Source organism: Pristiophorus japonicus, chromosome 30 (genome assembly GCF_044704955.1).
Source record: "Pristiophorus japonicus isolate sPriJap1 chromosome 30, sPriJap1.hap1, whole genome shotgun sequence".
Taxonomy (NCBI): domain Eukaryota; kingdom Metazoa; phylum Chordata; class Chondrichthyes; family Pristiophoridae; genus Pristiophorus; species Pristiophorus japonicus.
In genome coordinates this window covers 6111613-6128201 of record NC_092006.1, presented here as the reverse complement: position 1 = coordinate 6128201, position 16589 = coordinate 6111613, and the positions used below count along the sequence as shown (strand labels likewise).

Genomic DNA, 16589 nt, shown 5'->3' with positions numbered 1-16589 from the left:
AAAACCAATGCGTATAAGGTGGCCAAGGTTAGTGGGAAACTAGAAGGTTGGGAAAATTTTAAATGACAGCAAAGAATGACTAAGAAAGCAATAAAGAAAGGAAAGATAGATTACGAAAGTAAACTTGCGCAAAACATAAAAACAGATAGTAAAAGCTTTTACCGATATATAAAACGGAAGAGAGTGACTAAAGTAAATGTTGGTCCATTAGAAGATGAGAAGGGGGATTTAATAATGGGAAATGTGGAAATGGCTGAGACCTTAAACAATTATTTTGCTTCGGTCTTCACAGTGGAAGACACAAAAACCATGCCAAAAATTGCTGGTCACGGGGATGTAGGAAGGGAGGACCTTGAGACAATTACTATCACGAGGGGGGTAGTGCTGGACAGGCTAATGGATCTCAAGGTAGACAAGTCACCTGGTCCTGATGAAATGCATCCCAGGGTATTAAAAGAGATAGCAGAAGTTATAGCAGATGCATTCGTTATAATCTACCAAAATTCTCTGGACTCTGGGGAGGTACCAGCGGATTGGAAAGCAGCTAATGTAACACCTCTGTTTAAAAAAGGGTGCAGACAAAAGACCGGTTAGTTTAACATCTGTAGTGGGGAAAATGCTTGAAGCTATCATTAAGGAAGAAATAGGGGGACATCTAGATAGGAATAGTGCAATCAAGCAGACGCAACATGGATTCATGACGGGGAAATCATGCTTAACTAATTTACTGGAATTCTTTGAGGATATAACAAGCATGGTGGATGGAGGTGTACCGATGGATGTGGTGTATTTAGATTTCCAAGTGTCATTCGATAAGGTGCCACACAAAAGGCTACTGCAGAAGATAAAGGTACGCGGAGTCAGAGGAAATGTATTAGCATGGATCGAGAATTGGCTGGCTAACAGAAAGCAGAGTCGGGATAAATGGGTCCTTTTCAGGTTGGAAATCGGTGGTTAGTGGTGTGCCACAGGGATCGGTGCTGGGACCACAACTGTTTACAATATACATAGATGACCTGGAAGAGGGGACAGAGTGTAGTGTAACAAAATTTGCAGATGACACAAAGATTAGTGGGATAGCGGGTTGTGTAGAGGACAGAGAGAGGCTGCAAAGAGATTTAGATAGGTTAAGCGAATGGGCTAAGGTTTGGCAGATGGAATACAGTGTCGGAAAATGTGAGGTCATCCACCTTGGGAAAAAAAATAATAAAAGGGAATATTATTTGAATGGGGAGAAATTACAACATGCTGCGGTGCAGAGGGACCTGGGGGTCCTTGTGCAAGAATCCCAAAAAGTTAATTTGCAGGTGCAGCAGGTAATCAGGAAGGCGAATGGAATGTTGGTCTTCATTGCGAGAGGGATGGAGTACAAAAGCAGGGAGGTCCTGCTGCAACTGTGCAGGGTATTGGTGAGGCCGCACCTGGAGTACTGTGTGCAGTTTTGGTCACCTTACTTAAGGAAGGATATACTGGCTTTGGAGGGGGTACAGAGACGATTCACTAGGCTGATTCCGGAGATGAGGGGGTTACCTTATGATGATAGATTGAGCAGACTGGGTCTTTACTCATTGGAGTTGAGAAGGATGAGGGGTGATCTTATAGAAACATTTAAAATAATGAAAGGGATAGACAAGGTAGAGGCAGAGAGGTTGTTTCCACTGGTCGGGGAGACTAGAACTAGGGGGCACAGCCTCAAATTACGGGGGAGCCAATTTAAAACCGAGTTGAGAAGGAATTTCTTCTCCCAGAGGGTTGTGAATCTGTGGAATTCTCTGCCCAAGGAAGCAGTTGAGGCTGGCTCATTGAATGTATTCAAGTCACAGATAGATAGATTTTTAACCAATAAGGGAATTAAGGGTTACGGGGAGAGGGCGGGTAAGTGGAGCTGAGTCCACGGCCAGATCAGCCATGATCTTGTTGAATGGCAGAGCCGGCTCGAGGGGCTAGATGGCCTACTGCTGTTCCTAATTCTTATGTTCTTATGTTCTTATTTCCCATACCTCGGGAGCCTCTTATTAACAAGAGCAGACATCGACGATGAGAATCAACACCGCCTACAGTGCGCCAGTGCATCCTTCGGCCACCTCAAGAAAAGAGTGTTTGAAGACCAGGCCCTCAAATCTGCCACCAAGCTCATGGTCTACAGGGCTGTAGTGATACCCGCCCTCCTGTATGGCTCAGAGACATGGACCATGTACAGTAGACACTTCAAGTCGCTGGAGAAATACCACCAACAATGTCTCCGCAAGATCCTGCAAATCCCCTGGGAGGACAGACGCACCAACGTTAGCGTCCTCGACCAGGCCCAACATCCCCAGCATCGAAGCACTGACCACACTCGACCAGCTCTGCTGGGCGGGCAACATTGTCCGCATGCCCCCCAGACACGAGACTCCCCAAAGCAAGCGCTCTACTCGGAACTCCTCCACGGCAAACGAGCCAAAGGTGGGCAGAGGAAACGTTACAAGGGTCACCCTCAAAGCCTCCCTGATAAAGTGCAACATCCCCACCGACACCTGGGAGTCCCTGGGCCCAAAGACCAGTCCGCCCCAAGTGGAGGAAGTGCATCGGGGAGGGCGCTGAGCACCTCGAGTCTCGTCGCCGAGAGCGTGCAGAAACCAAGCGCAGGCAGCGGAAGGAGCGTGCGGCAAACCAGTCCCAGCCTCCCCTTCCCTCAACCACTGTCTGTCCCACCTGTGACAGGGGACTGTGGCTCTCGTATTGGACTGTTCAGCCACCGAAGAACTCACTTCAGGAGTGGAAGCAAGTCTTCCTCGATTCCGAGGGACTGCCCGTGGTGATATTTCATGCCCTAGCGTTTAGCGCCGACCTCTCTCCTTTGCCTGTGTCTGGCGGTTGGAGCCCGCGGTTAACGGCCGCCGCTGAAATCGGAGCTCGGGCGCTTGACACTGCCGCAAGATCGGCGGCACCGAAATCCCGACCCCCTAACTTTCTCCGATTCTATGACTGGCGGACTTCCGGACGGGGCGGAGGTTGGCGGGGGGGTTTTAAAAAAAAAAAAATCAGGGTTGAATACGTACGGGAATCCTTGGCGCCGGGGAGCAGGAGAAAATCCGTTTCATGTTGTCTCTCGGAGCCGACGTCCTGTCAGAAATTGGGAACGGCAGGCTGATTTCTTCCCCCTGGATCGGAGAAGCCCTGAGTGCCAAGGATTGTTGCAAGTTGAAAGCCTGTGGCGAGGGAACAGGGGAGGAGGAGGGGGTGGGTGGGGGGGGGGGCAGAGGTGTGAGTGGAGCTGGGGGTCACAGCTCCCGGGGCACGGGGAGGGGGTGGGGGTATGACCGGGGGGGGGGGAGGGGGGAGGGTGCTCTCGTTGCAACGCACAAAGTAGTTTAGTTTCGCTCCCCCTGGTTGAGCAGGGAGGTTTAGCACAGCACAGCCCTCTCTGGCGAAGTGCTTGCTGCTGCTTGGCTTTCTCTGCTGTCTTTGCCCGAGGCGCTCCGCGGGCCGACTTGATCACACACAACACGACACAACACACCGCACCAACGCACTCCGTCGCAAAGCTGTCTTTGGGCTCCGACACGCCAAGGCACGTCTCGCTGACTCACCCTTTTCTACCGGCGAAGATTCTTGCAAAACAACACACACACAAGGAATACTCCCAAGGTCCCCGGCGGCTCTCGCGCCTCGGGGTCAGGCGGCTTGTGGGGCTGGTGGCCCCGCTCCAGAGTGCTGAGCCCCCCTAATCCAGGCGCACACCCACCGCGCCGTCGCTGAGGGAGCGCCGCACTGCGCTGTCGGAGGGGCGGTGCTGAGGGAGCGCCGCACTGCGCTGTCGGAGGGGCGGTGCTGAGGGAGCGCCGTACTGCGCTGTCGGAGGGGAGGTACTGAGGGAGCGCCGTACTGCGCTGTCGGAGGGGAGGCACTGAGGGAGCGCCGTACTGCGCTGTCGGAGGGGAGGTACTGAGGGAGCGCGTACTGTGCTGTCGGAGGGGAGGTACTGAGGGAGCGCGTACTGTGCTGTCGGAGGGGAGGTACTGAGGGAGCGCGTACTGCGCTGTCGGAGGGGAGGTACTGAGGGAGCGCGTACTGTGCTGTCGGAGGGGAGGCACTGAGGGAGCGCCGTACTGTGCTGTCGGAGGGGAGGCACTGCGGGAGTGCCGTACTGCGCTGTCGGAGGGGAGGTACTGAGGGAGCGCCGCACTGTTGGAGGGGCGGTACTGAGGGAGCGCCGCACTGTCGGAGGGGCGGTACTGAGGGAGCGCCGCACTGTCAGAGGGTCGGTACTGAGGGAGCGCCGCACTGTCGGAGGGGCGGTACTGAGGGAGTGCCGCACTGTCGGAGGGGCCGTCTTTCGGTTGAAACGTTAAAACCGAGGCCCCGTCTGCCCTCTCGGGTGGATGTAAAAGATCGCGGGGCCACTATTGGAAGAAGAGCAGGGGGAGTTCTCCCCGGTGTCCTGGGGCCAATATTTATCCCTTAATCAACATCACGGAAAAAAAATTGCGGTCTGTGGGAGCTTGCTGTGCGTCAATTGAGCGAATAATGCGTTTCCCACATTACAACAGCGACTGCACTCCAAAAAATGGTGCTTCATGGGCTGTGAGGCACTTTGGGACGTTTGGAGGTGAACGGGTGCTATGTATGTGCAAAGCCCTTTCCTTCATTGCTTTACACGTCAAAAGCAATCTCCACCCAGCCTGGGCCCTGTGACGTTGGTCTGCGCTGCCTCACCGCTCCCCTTTGTGAGCCTGCGGGGATATTCGGCCCTGGGAGACTTCGCCTCGCCATAGCTCAGGGAATTGTGCCTGTTTGTTGAAAAGATTTTGTTCCTGCACCTTCCCTCCGGCCCCCGGGCGAACAGGCCTCTTGTGTGGTTTGAAACTCAAGGCTCCTGGCCGACATTTCGGCCTTTTGTCCGGCGCTGCTCTGTGGCAGGTTGCTGGGCGACGCTGCCATGGTTACCTCTCTCCCTTTCATTCTTCCCCTCCCTGCTGCCTCCGGTGCCAGGGGCCTTGGCAGCGCGTGCGTGAGCGTGTAAGCGCGCGAATGTTCGCGTCGGTGTCAAGCGTGTATAAACAAGCCGATAATTAATGGATCGGCGCTTTTAGCAAAGCTGCTGGGGGGATAAATATTGGCCCCAGGACACCGGGGAGAACTCCCGCTGCTCTTCTTCCAATAGTGGCCCCGGGATCTTTCACGAGGGCAGACGGGGCCTCGGTTTAATGTGTCATCCAAAATAGTGCCCCTCCGACAGTGCGGCGCTCCCTCAGTACTGCCCCTCCGACAGTGCGGGGCTCCCTCAGTACTGCCCCTCCGACAGTGCGGCGCTCCCTCAGCACTGCCCCTCCGACAGTGTGGCGCTCCCTCAGTACTGCCCCTCCGACAGTGCGGGGCTCCCTCAGTACTGCCCCTCCGACAGTGCGGGGCTCCCTCAGTACTGCCCCTCGGACAGTGCGGGGCTCCCTCAGCACTGCCCCTCCGACAGTGTGGCGCTCCCTCAGTACTGCCCCTCCGACAGTGCGGCGCTCCCTCAGCACTGCCCCTCTGACAGTGCGGCGCTCCCTCAGTACTGCTCCTCCGACAGTGTGGCGCTCCCTCAGCACTGCCCCTCCGACAGTGTGGCGCTCCCTCAGCACTGCCCCTCCGACAGTGCGCCGCTCCCTCAGTACTGCCCCTCCGACAGTGTGGCGCTCCCTCAGCACTGCCCCTCCGACAGTGTGGCGCTCCCTCAGTACTGCCCCTCCGACAGTGTGGCGCTCCCTCAGCACTGCCCCTCCGACAGTGTGGCGCTCCCTCAGCACTGCCCCTCCGACAGTGCGGCGCTCCCTCAGCACTGCCCCTCCGACAGTGCAGTACGGCGCTCCCTCAGCACCGCCCCTCCGACAGCGCAGTATGGAGCTCCTGTTTCTTTGTAACAGGCTGTGATGCACACCCGGTTGAATAATCAGCAGACTCGCGGCTGCAGAAACAGCACTTGTTCAAGAGCTGAATGGGCCTCCTCCTGTCCCTGTGTAACAGGTTCGAGGAGCTGAAAGGCCTCCTCCTGTTCCTGTGTAACAGGCTCCAGGCGCTGAATGGGCCTGTTCCTGTGTAACAGGCTCCAGGGGCTGAATGGGCCACCTGTTCCTGTGTCACTCGAACGGCTAAAGAGATCAAGGGGTATGGAGAGAAAGCAGGAATGGGGGACTGAAGTTGCATGATCAGCCATGATCATATTGAATGGTGGTGCAGGCTCGAAGGGCCGAATGGCCTGCTCCTGCACCTATTTTCTATGTTTCTATGTTTTCTATGTTTCTATGTGAGAGGCCTCAAGGTGTGACATCAGCGAGTCAGGGCAGGCCCCGTGTTTGTAACAGACCCGGTTGGTGCACACATAATCCAAATGCTTGGAAAATTGAGTAAGAGAGTGAGAGAGCGAGACAGCTAGAGACATGACTGAAAAGATATAACGCAAACCTTCTCATTAACCGCTTCACTCCCGCTCCAAATCCCTCGAGTCTACAAACCCTCGAAACTGTTAAGATTGGATGGGCTGGGGTTGTTTTCTTTGGAACAGAGGAGGCTGAGGGGAGACCTTATTGAGGTGTATAAAATGATGAGGGGCCTGGATAGAGTGGATAGGACGGACCTATGTCCCTAGGCAGAGGGGTCAACAACCAGGGGGCAGAGATTTAAAGTAATTGGGGGAAGGTTTAGAGGGTTTTGAGGGGAAATGTCTTCACCCAGAGGTCGGCGCGGAGACGATGGGCCGAATGGCCTCCTTCCGTGCTGTAAACCAGGGCAGGTATAGCACGGGGTTAGATACAGAGTAAAGCTCCCTCTACACTGTCCCATCAAACACTCCCAGGGCAGGTACAGGGGGTTAGATACAGAGTAAAGCTCCCTCTACACTGTCCCATCAAACACTCCCAGGGCAGGTACAGCACTGGGTTAGATACAAAGTAAAGCTCCCTCTACACTGTCCCATAAAACACTCCCAGGGTAGGTACAGCACGGGGTTAGATACAGAGTAAAGCCCTCTCTACACTGTCCCATCAAACACTCCCAGGGCAGGTACAGCACGGGGTTAGATACAGAGTAAAGCTCCCTCTACACTGTCCCATCATACACTCCCAGGGCAGGTGCAGCACGGGGCTCGATACAGAGAAAGGCTCCCTTTAGTGAGGGTTGTAGGGAGACGAATGGTAGACAGAATTTAAAAATACTCCCAGGTTCCTCGCAGATCTTTTGCCTGAGTCAGAAGGTTGTGGATTCAAGTCCCACTCCAGAGACCTGAGCACAAAATCAAAGGCAGTACTGAGGGAGCGCCGCACTGTCGGAGGGGCAGTACTGAGGGAATGCCACACTGTCGGAGGGGCAGTACTGAGGGAGCGCTGCACTGTCGGAGGGGCATTACTGAGGGAGCGCCGCACTGTCGGAGGGGCAGTACTGAGGAAGTGCCGCACTGTCGGAGGGGCAGTACTGAGGGAGCGCCGCACTGTCGGAGGGGCAGTACTGAGGGAGCGCCGCACTGTTGAAGGGGCAGTACTAAGGGAGCGCTGCACTGTTGGAGGGGCAGTACTGAGGGAGCGCCGCACTGTCGGAGGGGCAGTACTGAGGGAATGCCACACTGTCGGAGGGGCAGTACTGAGGGAGCGCCGCACTGTCGGAGGGGCAGTACTGAGGGAGCGCCGCACTGTTGAAGGGGCAGTACTAAGGGAGCGCTGCACTGTTGGAGGGGCAGTACTGAGGGAGCGCCGCACTGTCGGAGGGGCAGTACTGAGGGAGCGCCGCACTGTCGGAGGGGCTGTGCTGAGGGAGCGCCGCACTGTCGGAGGGGCAGTGCTGAGGGAGCGCCGCACTGTCGGAGGGGCGGTACTGAGGGAGCGCCGCACTGTCGGAGGGGCGGTACTGAGGGAGCGCCGCACAGTCGGAGGTGCCGTCTTTCGGATGAGACGTTAATATCGAGGCCCCGTCTGCCCTCTCGGGTGGATGTAAAAGATCCCGGGGCCACTATTGGAAGAAGAGCAGGGGGAGTTCTCCCCGGTGTCCCGGGCCCAATATCTATCCCTCAACCAACATCACTAAAAACAGATGATCCGGGTCATTATCACATCGCTGTGTGTGGGAGCTTGCTGTGCGCAAATTGAGCTGCCGCGTTTCCCACAATACAACAGTGAGCACGCTCCGAAAGTACTTCATTGGCTGCAAAGCGCTTTGGGACATCCTGGGGTTGTGGAAGGCGCTATATAAATGTAAGTCTTACCTTTGCTAAGCTTGTCGGAACTTGTGTAGTAACTTGTGTTTCGGTAGTAATTTAAAACAGGATTCTTTGGTAAATTGAAACCAATCTCCAGCGTGCGTGAAAGGAAGCTTGACAATGGCCAACATCCTCACCCTCCTGCGGTTAGATTCCTGCCTGGAGCCAATTTTAGTTCGAGGGAGCGTGGCTTTGAGGAGAAAACAGTTCCATTTATTTTTAAATAATGACTTGCGGTGATCAGAGACAGACGGACCACTAAAGGGCACACACCTTGTCCCCTCGCCCTCAACAGCATCCCTCGCCCCGCCTGTAAGGGGGTAAAGCATTGCCCCCAAATTTGAAGTTAGATGGTCACTGAAGTGGATACTGAACGCCATCATGGGCAGTCCCTCGAAGCGAGGATGACTCACCAAAAAGGGATGAGTTCACAGGCGTTTCAATGAAGGACCTAATATTCCGGATCCCGAACTACACCCTGAAGGGTGGGAAGGTGCCTGTGGGTGGATTTTTTTAACGTGGGGTGTCCTGTTGCACACTAGCCACCACACGGGGCTTGACAGAGCTGGGTCTTGGTCCCAGTGGCAAGGGTTAACCAGGACGACTGGAGACCAGCTCTGCTGCACGGACCCAGTGCGCGCGCACATGTCGCACAGCGTGGGCTGGGCCCCTGTGCTGCCCCTGGGCCCAGAGCTGTCGTCGCCCCTGGGCCTCCGATCGCGCCCCTCTACAGTCTCTCGCCGCTCCTGCTGTACCTGCCCGCGCTCCAATCACCGACCTGGACCTTGGGGACGTCGCTCTTCGCTGCTGTCGCCCTCCTGCGCCCGCTCGCGCTGTACCTTGCCGCGGTACACCGCCATGCTGTCCAGGAGCCACCGCTCGCCGCTCTGAAGGTAGTGAATTGATCGGACACTTAAAATGGTCCAGGTTAAAGGGCTTATCAGTATCAGGAGGTTGTGAGTTCATCCCCCTCAAGATAGGGATTGTAATATAATCGCCTATTGACAGATTGTCTGTAAAACTCGCTTATAACGCTCGCTTACAACAATTGTACATTCCTGTCTGGCGTAAAAATAAAAAAGGGAAGGTGGCTCAACCGTGGCTATCTAGGGAAATCAGGGATAGCATTAAAGCCAAGGAAGTGGCATACAAATTGGCCAGAAATAGCAGCGAACCTGGGGACTGGGAGAAATTTAGAACTCAGCAGAGGAGGACAAAGAGTTTGATTAGGGCAGGGAAAATGGAGTACGAGAAGAAGCTTGCAGGGAACATTAAGGCGGATTGCAAAAGTTTCTATAGGTATGTAAAGAGAAAAAGGTTAGTAAAGACAAACGTAGGTCCCCTGCAGTCAGAATCAGGGGAAGTCATAACGGGGAACAAAGAAATGGCAGACCAATTGAACAAGTACTTTGGTTCAGTATTCACTAAGGAGGACACAAACAACCTTCCGGATATAAAAGGGGTCAGAGGGTCTAATAAGGAGGAGGAACTGAGGGAAATCTTTATTAGTCGGGAAATTGTGTTGGGGAAATTGATGGGATTGAAGGCCGATAAATCCCCAGGGCCTGATGGACTGTATCCCAGAGTACTTAAGGAGGTGGCCTTGGAAATAGCGGATGCATTGACAGTCATTTTCCAACATTCCATTGACTCTGGATCAGTTCCTATCGAGTGGAGGGTAGCCAATGTAACCCCACTTTTTAAAAAAGGAGGGAGAGAGAAAGCAGGGAATTATAGACCGGTCAGCCTGACCTCAGTAGTGGATAAAATGATGGAATCAATTATTAAGGATGTCATAGCAGCGCATTTGGAAAATGGTGACATGATAGGTCCAAGTCAGCATGGATTTGTGAAAGGGAGATCATGCTTGACAAATCTTCTGGAATTTTTTGAGGATGTTTCCAGTAAAGTGGACAAAGGAGAACCAGTTGATGTGGTATATTTGGACTTTCAGAAGGCTTTCGACAAGGTCCCACACAGGAGATTAATGTGCAAAGTTAAAGCACATGGGATTGGGGGTAGTGTGCTGACGTGGATTGAGAACTGGTTGTCAGACAGGAAGCAAAGAGTAGGAGTAAATGGGTACTTTTCAGAATGGCAGGCAGTGACTAGTGGGGTACCACAAGGTTCTGTGCTGGGGCCCCAGCTGTTTACACTGTACATTAATGATTTAGACGAGGGGATTAAATGTAGTATCTCCAAATTTGCGGATGACACTAAGTTGGGTGGCAGTGTGAGCTGCGAGGAGGATGCTATGAGGCTGCAGAGTAACTTGGATAGGTTAGGTGAGTGGGCAAATGCGTGGCAGATGAAGTATAATGTGGATAAATGTGAGGTTATCCACTTTGGTGGTAAAAACAGAGAGACAGACTATTATCTGAATGGTGACAGATTAGGAAAAGGGAAGGTGCAACGAGACCTGGGTGTCATGGTACATCAGTTATTGAAGGTTGGCATGCAGGTACAGCAGGCGGTTAAGAAAGCAAATGGCATGTTGGCCTTCATAGCGAGGGGATTTGAGTACAGGGGCAGGGAGGTGTTGCTACAGTTGTACAGGGCCTTGGTGAGGCCACACCTGGAGTATTGTGTACAGTTTTGGTCTCCTAACTTGAGGAAAGACATTCTTGCTATTGAGGGAGTGCAGCGAAGATTCACCAGACTGATTCCCGGGATGGTGGGACTGACCTATCAAGAGAGACTGGATCAACTGGGCTTGTATTCACTGGAGTTCAGAAGAGGGGACCTCATAGAAACGTTTAAAATTCTGACGGGTTTGGACAGGTTGGATGCAGGAAGAATGTTCCCAATGTTGGGGAAGTCCAGAACCAGGGGTCACAGTCTAAGGATAAGGGGTAAGCCATTTAGGACCGAGATGAGGAGAAACTTCTTCACCCAGAGAGTTGTGAACCTGTGGAATTCTCTACCACAGAAAGTAGTTGAGGCCAATTCACTAAATATATTCAAAAGGGAGTTAGATGAAGTCCTTACTACTCGGGGGGATCAAGGGGTATGGCGTGAAAGCAGGAAGGGGGTACTGAAGTTTCATGTTCAGCCATGAACTCATTGAATGGCGGTGCAGGCTAGAAGGGCTGAATGGCCTGCTCCTGCACCTATTTTCTATGTTTCTATGTTTCTATATAAAATAGGTTTTAGAATGAAGAAAGGCTAAGAAGCAAGGCATGATGGTAAATGAACCATCCTAAGTAACCAAACACTGTGTTGAACTTTAATATACAATGATAGGAAATAACATAATCAGTGCATTTAAGGGAACAACACTTACCAAGGACAGCAGGGAGTAAGCTGTCGGGAAAAATAGATTGTAGCAGCAATTGCGCTCTCTGAGCGGGGAGCTCCCCTGCTAAACAACTCCCCTCTTGCACCATCCGGAGTGTGCACTGGAGCCTACTATCAACAAGAGCAGACAACGACAATGAGATTCAACACCGCCTCCAGTGCGCAAGTGCATCCTTCGGCCGCCTGAGGAAAAGAGTGTTTGAAGACCAGGCCCTCAAAACTGCCTCCAAGCTCATGGTCTACAGGGCTGTAGTGATACCCGCCCTTCTGTATGGCTCAGAGACATGGACCGTGTACAGTAGACACCTCAAGTCACTGGAGAAATAGCACCAACGATGTCTCCGCAAGATCCTGCAAATCCCCCGGGAGGACAGACGCACCAACGTTAGCGTCCTCGACCAGGCCCAACATCCACAGCATCGAAGCACTGACCACACTCGACCAGCTCCGCTGGGCAGGGCCACATTGTCCGCAAGTCCCCGACACGAGACTCCCAAAGCAAGCGCTCTACTCGGAACTCCTTCACGGCAAACGAGACAAAGGTGGGCAGAGGAAACGTTACAAGGGACACCCTCAAAGCCTCCCTGATAAAGTGCAACATCCCCATCGACACCTGAGAGTCCCTGGCCAAAGACCAGTCCGCCCTAAGTGGAGGAAGTGCATCCGGGAGGGCGCTGAGCACCTCGAGTCTCGCCGCCGAGAGCGTGCAGAAACCAAGCGCAGGCAGCGGAAGGAGCGTGCGGCAAACCTGTCCCACCCTCCCCTTCCCTCAACCACTGTCTGTCCCACCTGTGACAGGGACTGTGGCTCTCGTATTGGACTGTTCAGCCACCTAAGGACTCATGTTAAGAGTGGAAGCAAGTCTTCCTCGATTCCAAGGGACTGTGTGTGATGCACTCATGAGAAAGAGATAGTTATGGCTGGAGCTCGTGGGAAAGGAAGAAATAAGAAACCAGATGCTCAACGGGCCATGAGAAGCACAGTTAAACCACACGTCAGAAGAAACTGAGGCAAAGTGGTCACTGTAGAACAACACATTCCAGAAGGTTGACATGTGATGGGAGCTGGACAGGTTGGGGAACCAACCAGCAGCCAGTCTGATAAAGGGTTTACGAATCAGTGAAGCTCCGCTGATAAGCTGTCGGCCAATCGGTAGTCATAGAAGTTCTGTAGGAGTGTCGCACACATCGAAAATCTGTATAACTGTGCATGTAGAAACCCTTGTATTTCAAAGGTTCATCACAACCCTTCCCCTGCATATGCTTGAATAAAGATTGTTGATCCGAGGTTTCGTCTGAGTGATTCCGTGGTCGCTATACGGGCGGGGATACGGGCGGGCATCGGTCCCTTATATCAGGGAGTCCTCCTTGAAGATGAGAAGTTGTCTTGTCACCCCAACACCACCCACTGTCTCAGGCCGAGCCAGACTCTTCACAACCTTGCTGTTATGTTTGGCCCCGAGCTGTGCTCTCCGGCCACATATAAGAACATAAGAAATAGGAGCAGGAGTTGGCCACCTGGCTCCTCGAGCCTGCTCCGCCATTCAATACGATCATGGCTGATCCGATCATGGACTCAGCTCCACTTCCCCGCCCGCTCCCCATAACCCTTCACTCCCTTATCGCTCAAAATTCTGTATCTCCACCTTAAATATATTCAATGACCCAGCCTCCACAGCTCTCTGAGGCAGAGAATTCCACAGATTTACAACCCTCTCAGAGAAGGAATTCCTCCTCATCTCAGTTTTAAATGGGCGGCCCCTTATTCTGAGACTATGTCCCCTAGTTTTAGTTTCCCCTATGAGTGGAAATATCCTCTCTGCATCCACCTTGTCGAGCCCCCTCATTATCTTATATGTTTGAATAAGATCACCTCTCATTCTTCTGAACTCCAATGAGTATAGGTCCAACCTACTCAACCTTTCCTCATAAGTCAACTCCCTCATCTCCGGAATCAACCGAGTGAACCTTCTCTGAACTGCCTCCAATGTAAGTATATCCTTTTGTAAATATGGAAACCAAAACTGCACGCAGTACTCCAGGTGTGGCCTCACCAATACCCTGTATAACTGTAGCAGGACTTCCCTGCTTTTATACTCCATCCCCTTTGCAATAAAGGCCAAGATTCCATTGGCCTTCCTGATCACTTGCTGTACCTGCATACTATCCTTTTGTGTTTCATGCACAAGTACCCCCAGGTCCCGCTGTACTGCAGCACTTTGCAATCTTTCTCCATTTAAATAATAACTTGCTCTTTGATTTTTTTCTGACAAAGTGCATGACCTCACACTGTCCCACATTATACTCCAAATTTTTGCCCACTCACTTAGCCTGTCTCTGTCCTTTTGCAGATTTTTTGTGTCCTCTTCACACATTGCTCTCCCACCCATCTTTGTATCGTCAGCAAACTTGTCTACATCATCAAGCCCACTTACTTCCACCTCCATAACATTGTCTGTCTCCGTCCCTGCCTCAGCTCATCTGCTGCTGAAACCCTCATCCCTGCTTCTCCCTCAGTACCGCCCCTCCGACAGTGCGGCACTCCCTCAGTACTGCCCCTCCGACAGTGCGGCGCTCCCTCAGTACTGGCATTGAGAGGGTCAGCCTGGATTTTATGCTCAAGTCCCTGGAGTGGGACTCGAACTCACGACCTTCTGACTTAGAGGCGAGAGTGTTACCCACTGCGCCATGGCTGACACGATACTCAGGGGTGATCTAATTCTGGTATTTGAGTTGATCTGATCGGGATGAGTAGATTTTTTGTTGGGTAAGGGTATTAAGGATTAGGGGACCAAAGGGTGTTAACATTTAGGATAAGCCGTGATCCAATTGAATGGTGGAACAGATTTGAGGGGCCGAATGGCTTCCTGTTGTCCTTATGACGCCTTGAAGCTGGTGCTGCCCCCAAACAAATCATGCGTTTAATCATCGTCCTTGACTGAACCCCAGACTCATAAGGCATCTTTTGACAGTTCTTGGCCTCATTAATGGCTCCAACCATTTGCCATCCAACCCGTGCCCTTGTTACCTCCGTCCTTCGACTATTCCAACGCTCCCCCAACTCGCCCCTCCCTAAACCTCAGCTCATCCAGTGCTCTGCTGCCCCCGTGTCCTAACTCGCACCGAGTCCCGCTCACCCATCACCCCCTGTGCTCACTCACCCCGTGTCCTAACTCGCACCGAGTCCCGCTCACCCATCACCCCCTGTGCTCGCTGCCCCCGTGTCCTAACTCACACCGAGTCCCACTCACCCATCACCCCCTGTGCTCACTCACCCCGTGTCCTAACTCGCACCGAGTCCCGCTCACCCATCACCCCCTGTGCTCACTCACCCCGTGTCCTAACTCGCACCGAGTCCCGCTCACCCATCACCCCCTGTGCTCGCTGCCCCCGTGTCCTAACTCGCACCGAGTCCCGCTCACCCATCACCCCCTGTGCTCGCTGCCCCCGTGTCCTAACTCGCACCGAGTCCTGCTCACCCATCACCCACTGTGCTCACTGCCCCCGTGTCCTAACTCGCACCGAGTCTCGCTCACCCATCACCCCCTGTGCTCACTCACCCCGTGTCCTAACTCGCACCGAGTCCCGCTCACCCATCACCCCCTGTGCTCTGCTGCCCCCGTGTCCTAACTCGCACCGAGTCCTGCTCACCCATCACCCCCTGTGCTCGCTGCCCCCGTGTCCTAACTCGCACCAAGTCCCGCTCACCCATCACCCCCTGTGCTCGCTGCCCCTGTGATCCTAACTCGCACCGAGTCCCGCTCACCCATCACCCCCTGTGCTCGCTGCCCCGTGTCCTGACTTGCACCGAGTCCTGCTCACCAATCACCCCCTGTGCTCGCTGACCTACATTGTCTCACTGTCTGGCAATGCCTCCATTTTTTAATTCTGCCTCTCATGTTCAAATCCCTCCATGGCCCTCGCACCCCACTTCCCTATCTCTGTAACTTCTCCAGCTCCTACACCCCTCCCGATCTCTGTAACCTCCTCCAGCTCCTACACACCTCCCTATCTCTGTAACCCCCTCCAGCCCCTACAACCCTCCCTATCTCTGTAACCCCCTCCAGCCCCTACACCCCTCCCTATCTATGTAACCCCCTCCAGCTCCTACACTCCTCCCTATCTCTGTAACCCCCTCCAGCCCCTACACCCCTCCCTATCTCTGTAACCCCCTCCATCTCCTACACTCCTCCCTATCTCTGTAACCCCCTCCAGCCCCTACACCCCTCCCTATCTCTGTAACCCCCTCCAGCTCCTACACTCCTCCCTATCTCTGTAACCCCCTCCAGCCCCTACACCCCTCCCTATCTCTGTAACCTCCCCCAGCCCCACAACACACTCCCCCGCCGAGATCTCTGTGCTCCTCCAATTCTGCCCTCTTGCCCATCCCCCGATATCCCTCGCTCCACCATTGGTGGCCGTGCCTTCAGCTGCCTGGGCCCCAAGCTCTGGAACTCCCTCCCTAAACCTCTCCGCCTCTCTCCCTCTCCTTTAAGATGCTCCTTAAAACCGACATCTTTGACCCAGCTTTTGGTCGCCTGTCCCAATATCTCCCTGTGTGGCTGGGGGTCAAATGTTGTTTGATTAACGCTCCTGTGAAGCACCTTGGGTCGTTTTACTACATTAAAGGCGCTGTATAAATGCCAGTTGTTGTTCTATTAACCTTATAAAGATTGTCCTATGAGGAGAGATTGAGTAGATTGGGCCGATGCTCTCTGGAGTTTAGAAGAACGAGAGATGATCTCATTGAAACACAAGATTCTGAGGGGGCTTGACAGGGTAGATGCAGGGAGGGTGTTTCCCCCCCGGGCTGGGGAGTCTAGAACCAGGGGTCACAGAGTCTCAGGATAAGGGGTCGGCCATTGAGGACTGAGATGAGGAGGAATTTCTTCACTCAGAGGGTGGTGAATCTTTGGAATTCTCTGCCCCAGAGGGCTGTGGAGGCTCAGTCATTGAGTATATTCAAGGCGGAGATCGGTAGATTTTTGGATATTAAGGGAATCGAGGGATCGGGCGGGAAAGTGGAGTTGAGGTCGAAGGTCAGCCGTGATCTTATTGAATGGCGGAGCAGGCTCGAGGGGCCGAAT

The 16589-nt window shown here is 53.5% G+C and overlaps 1 protein-coding gene across 1 annotated transcript in view; it reads right to left on the bottom strand.

Annotated features, from left to right (window-relative positions):
- The window catches only part of LOC139240101 (ankyrin repeat domain-containing protein 35-like), a 70424-nt gene that overhangs the window by 42500 nt on the left and 11335 nt on the right, over window positions 1-16589 (bottom strand). The window contains exon 2 of the mRNA XM_070868477.1: window positions 11490-11509. Within this exon, the coding sequence (XP_070724578.1) occupies window positions 11490-11509 (20 nt within the window). The remainder of the gene's footprint in view (window positions 1-11489; window positions 11510-16589) is intronic.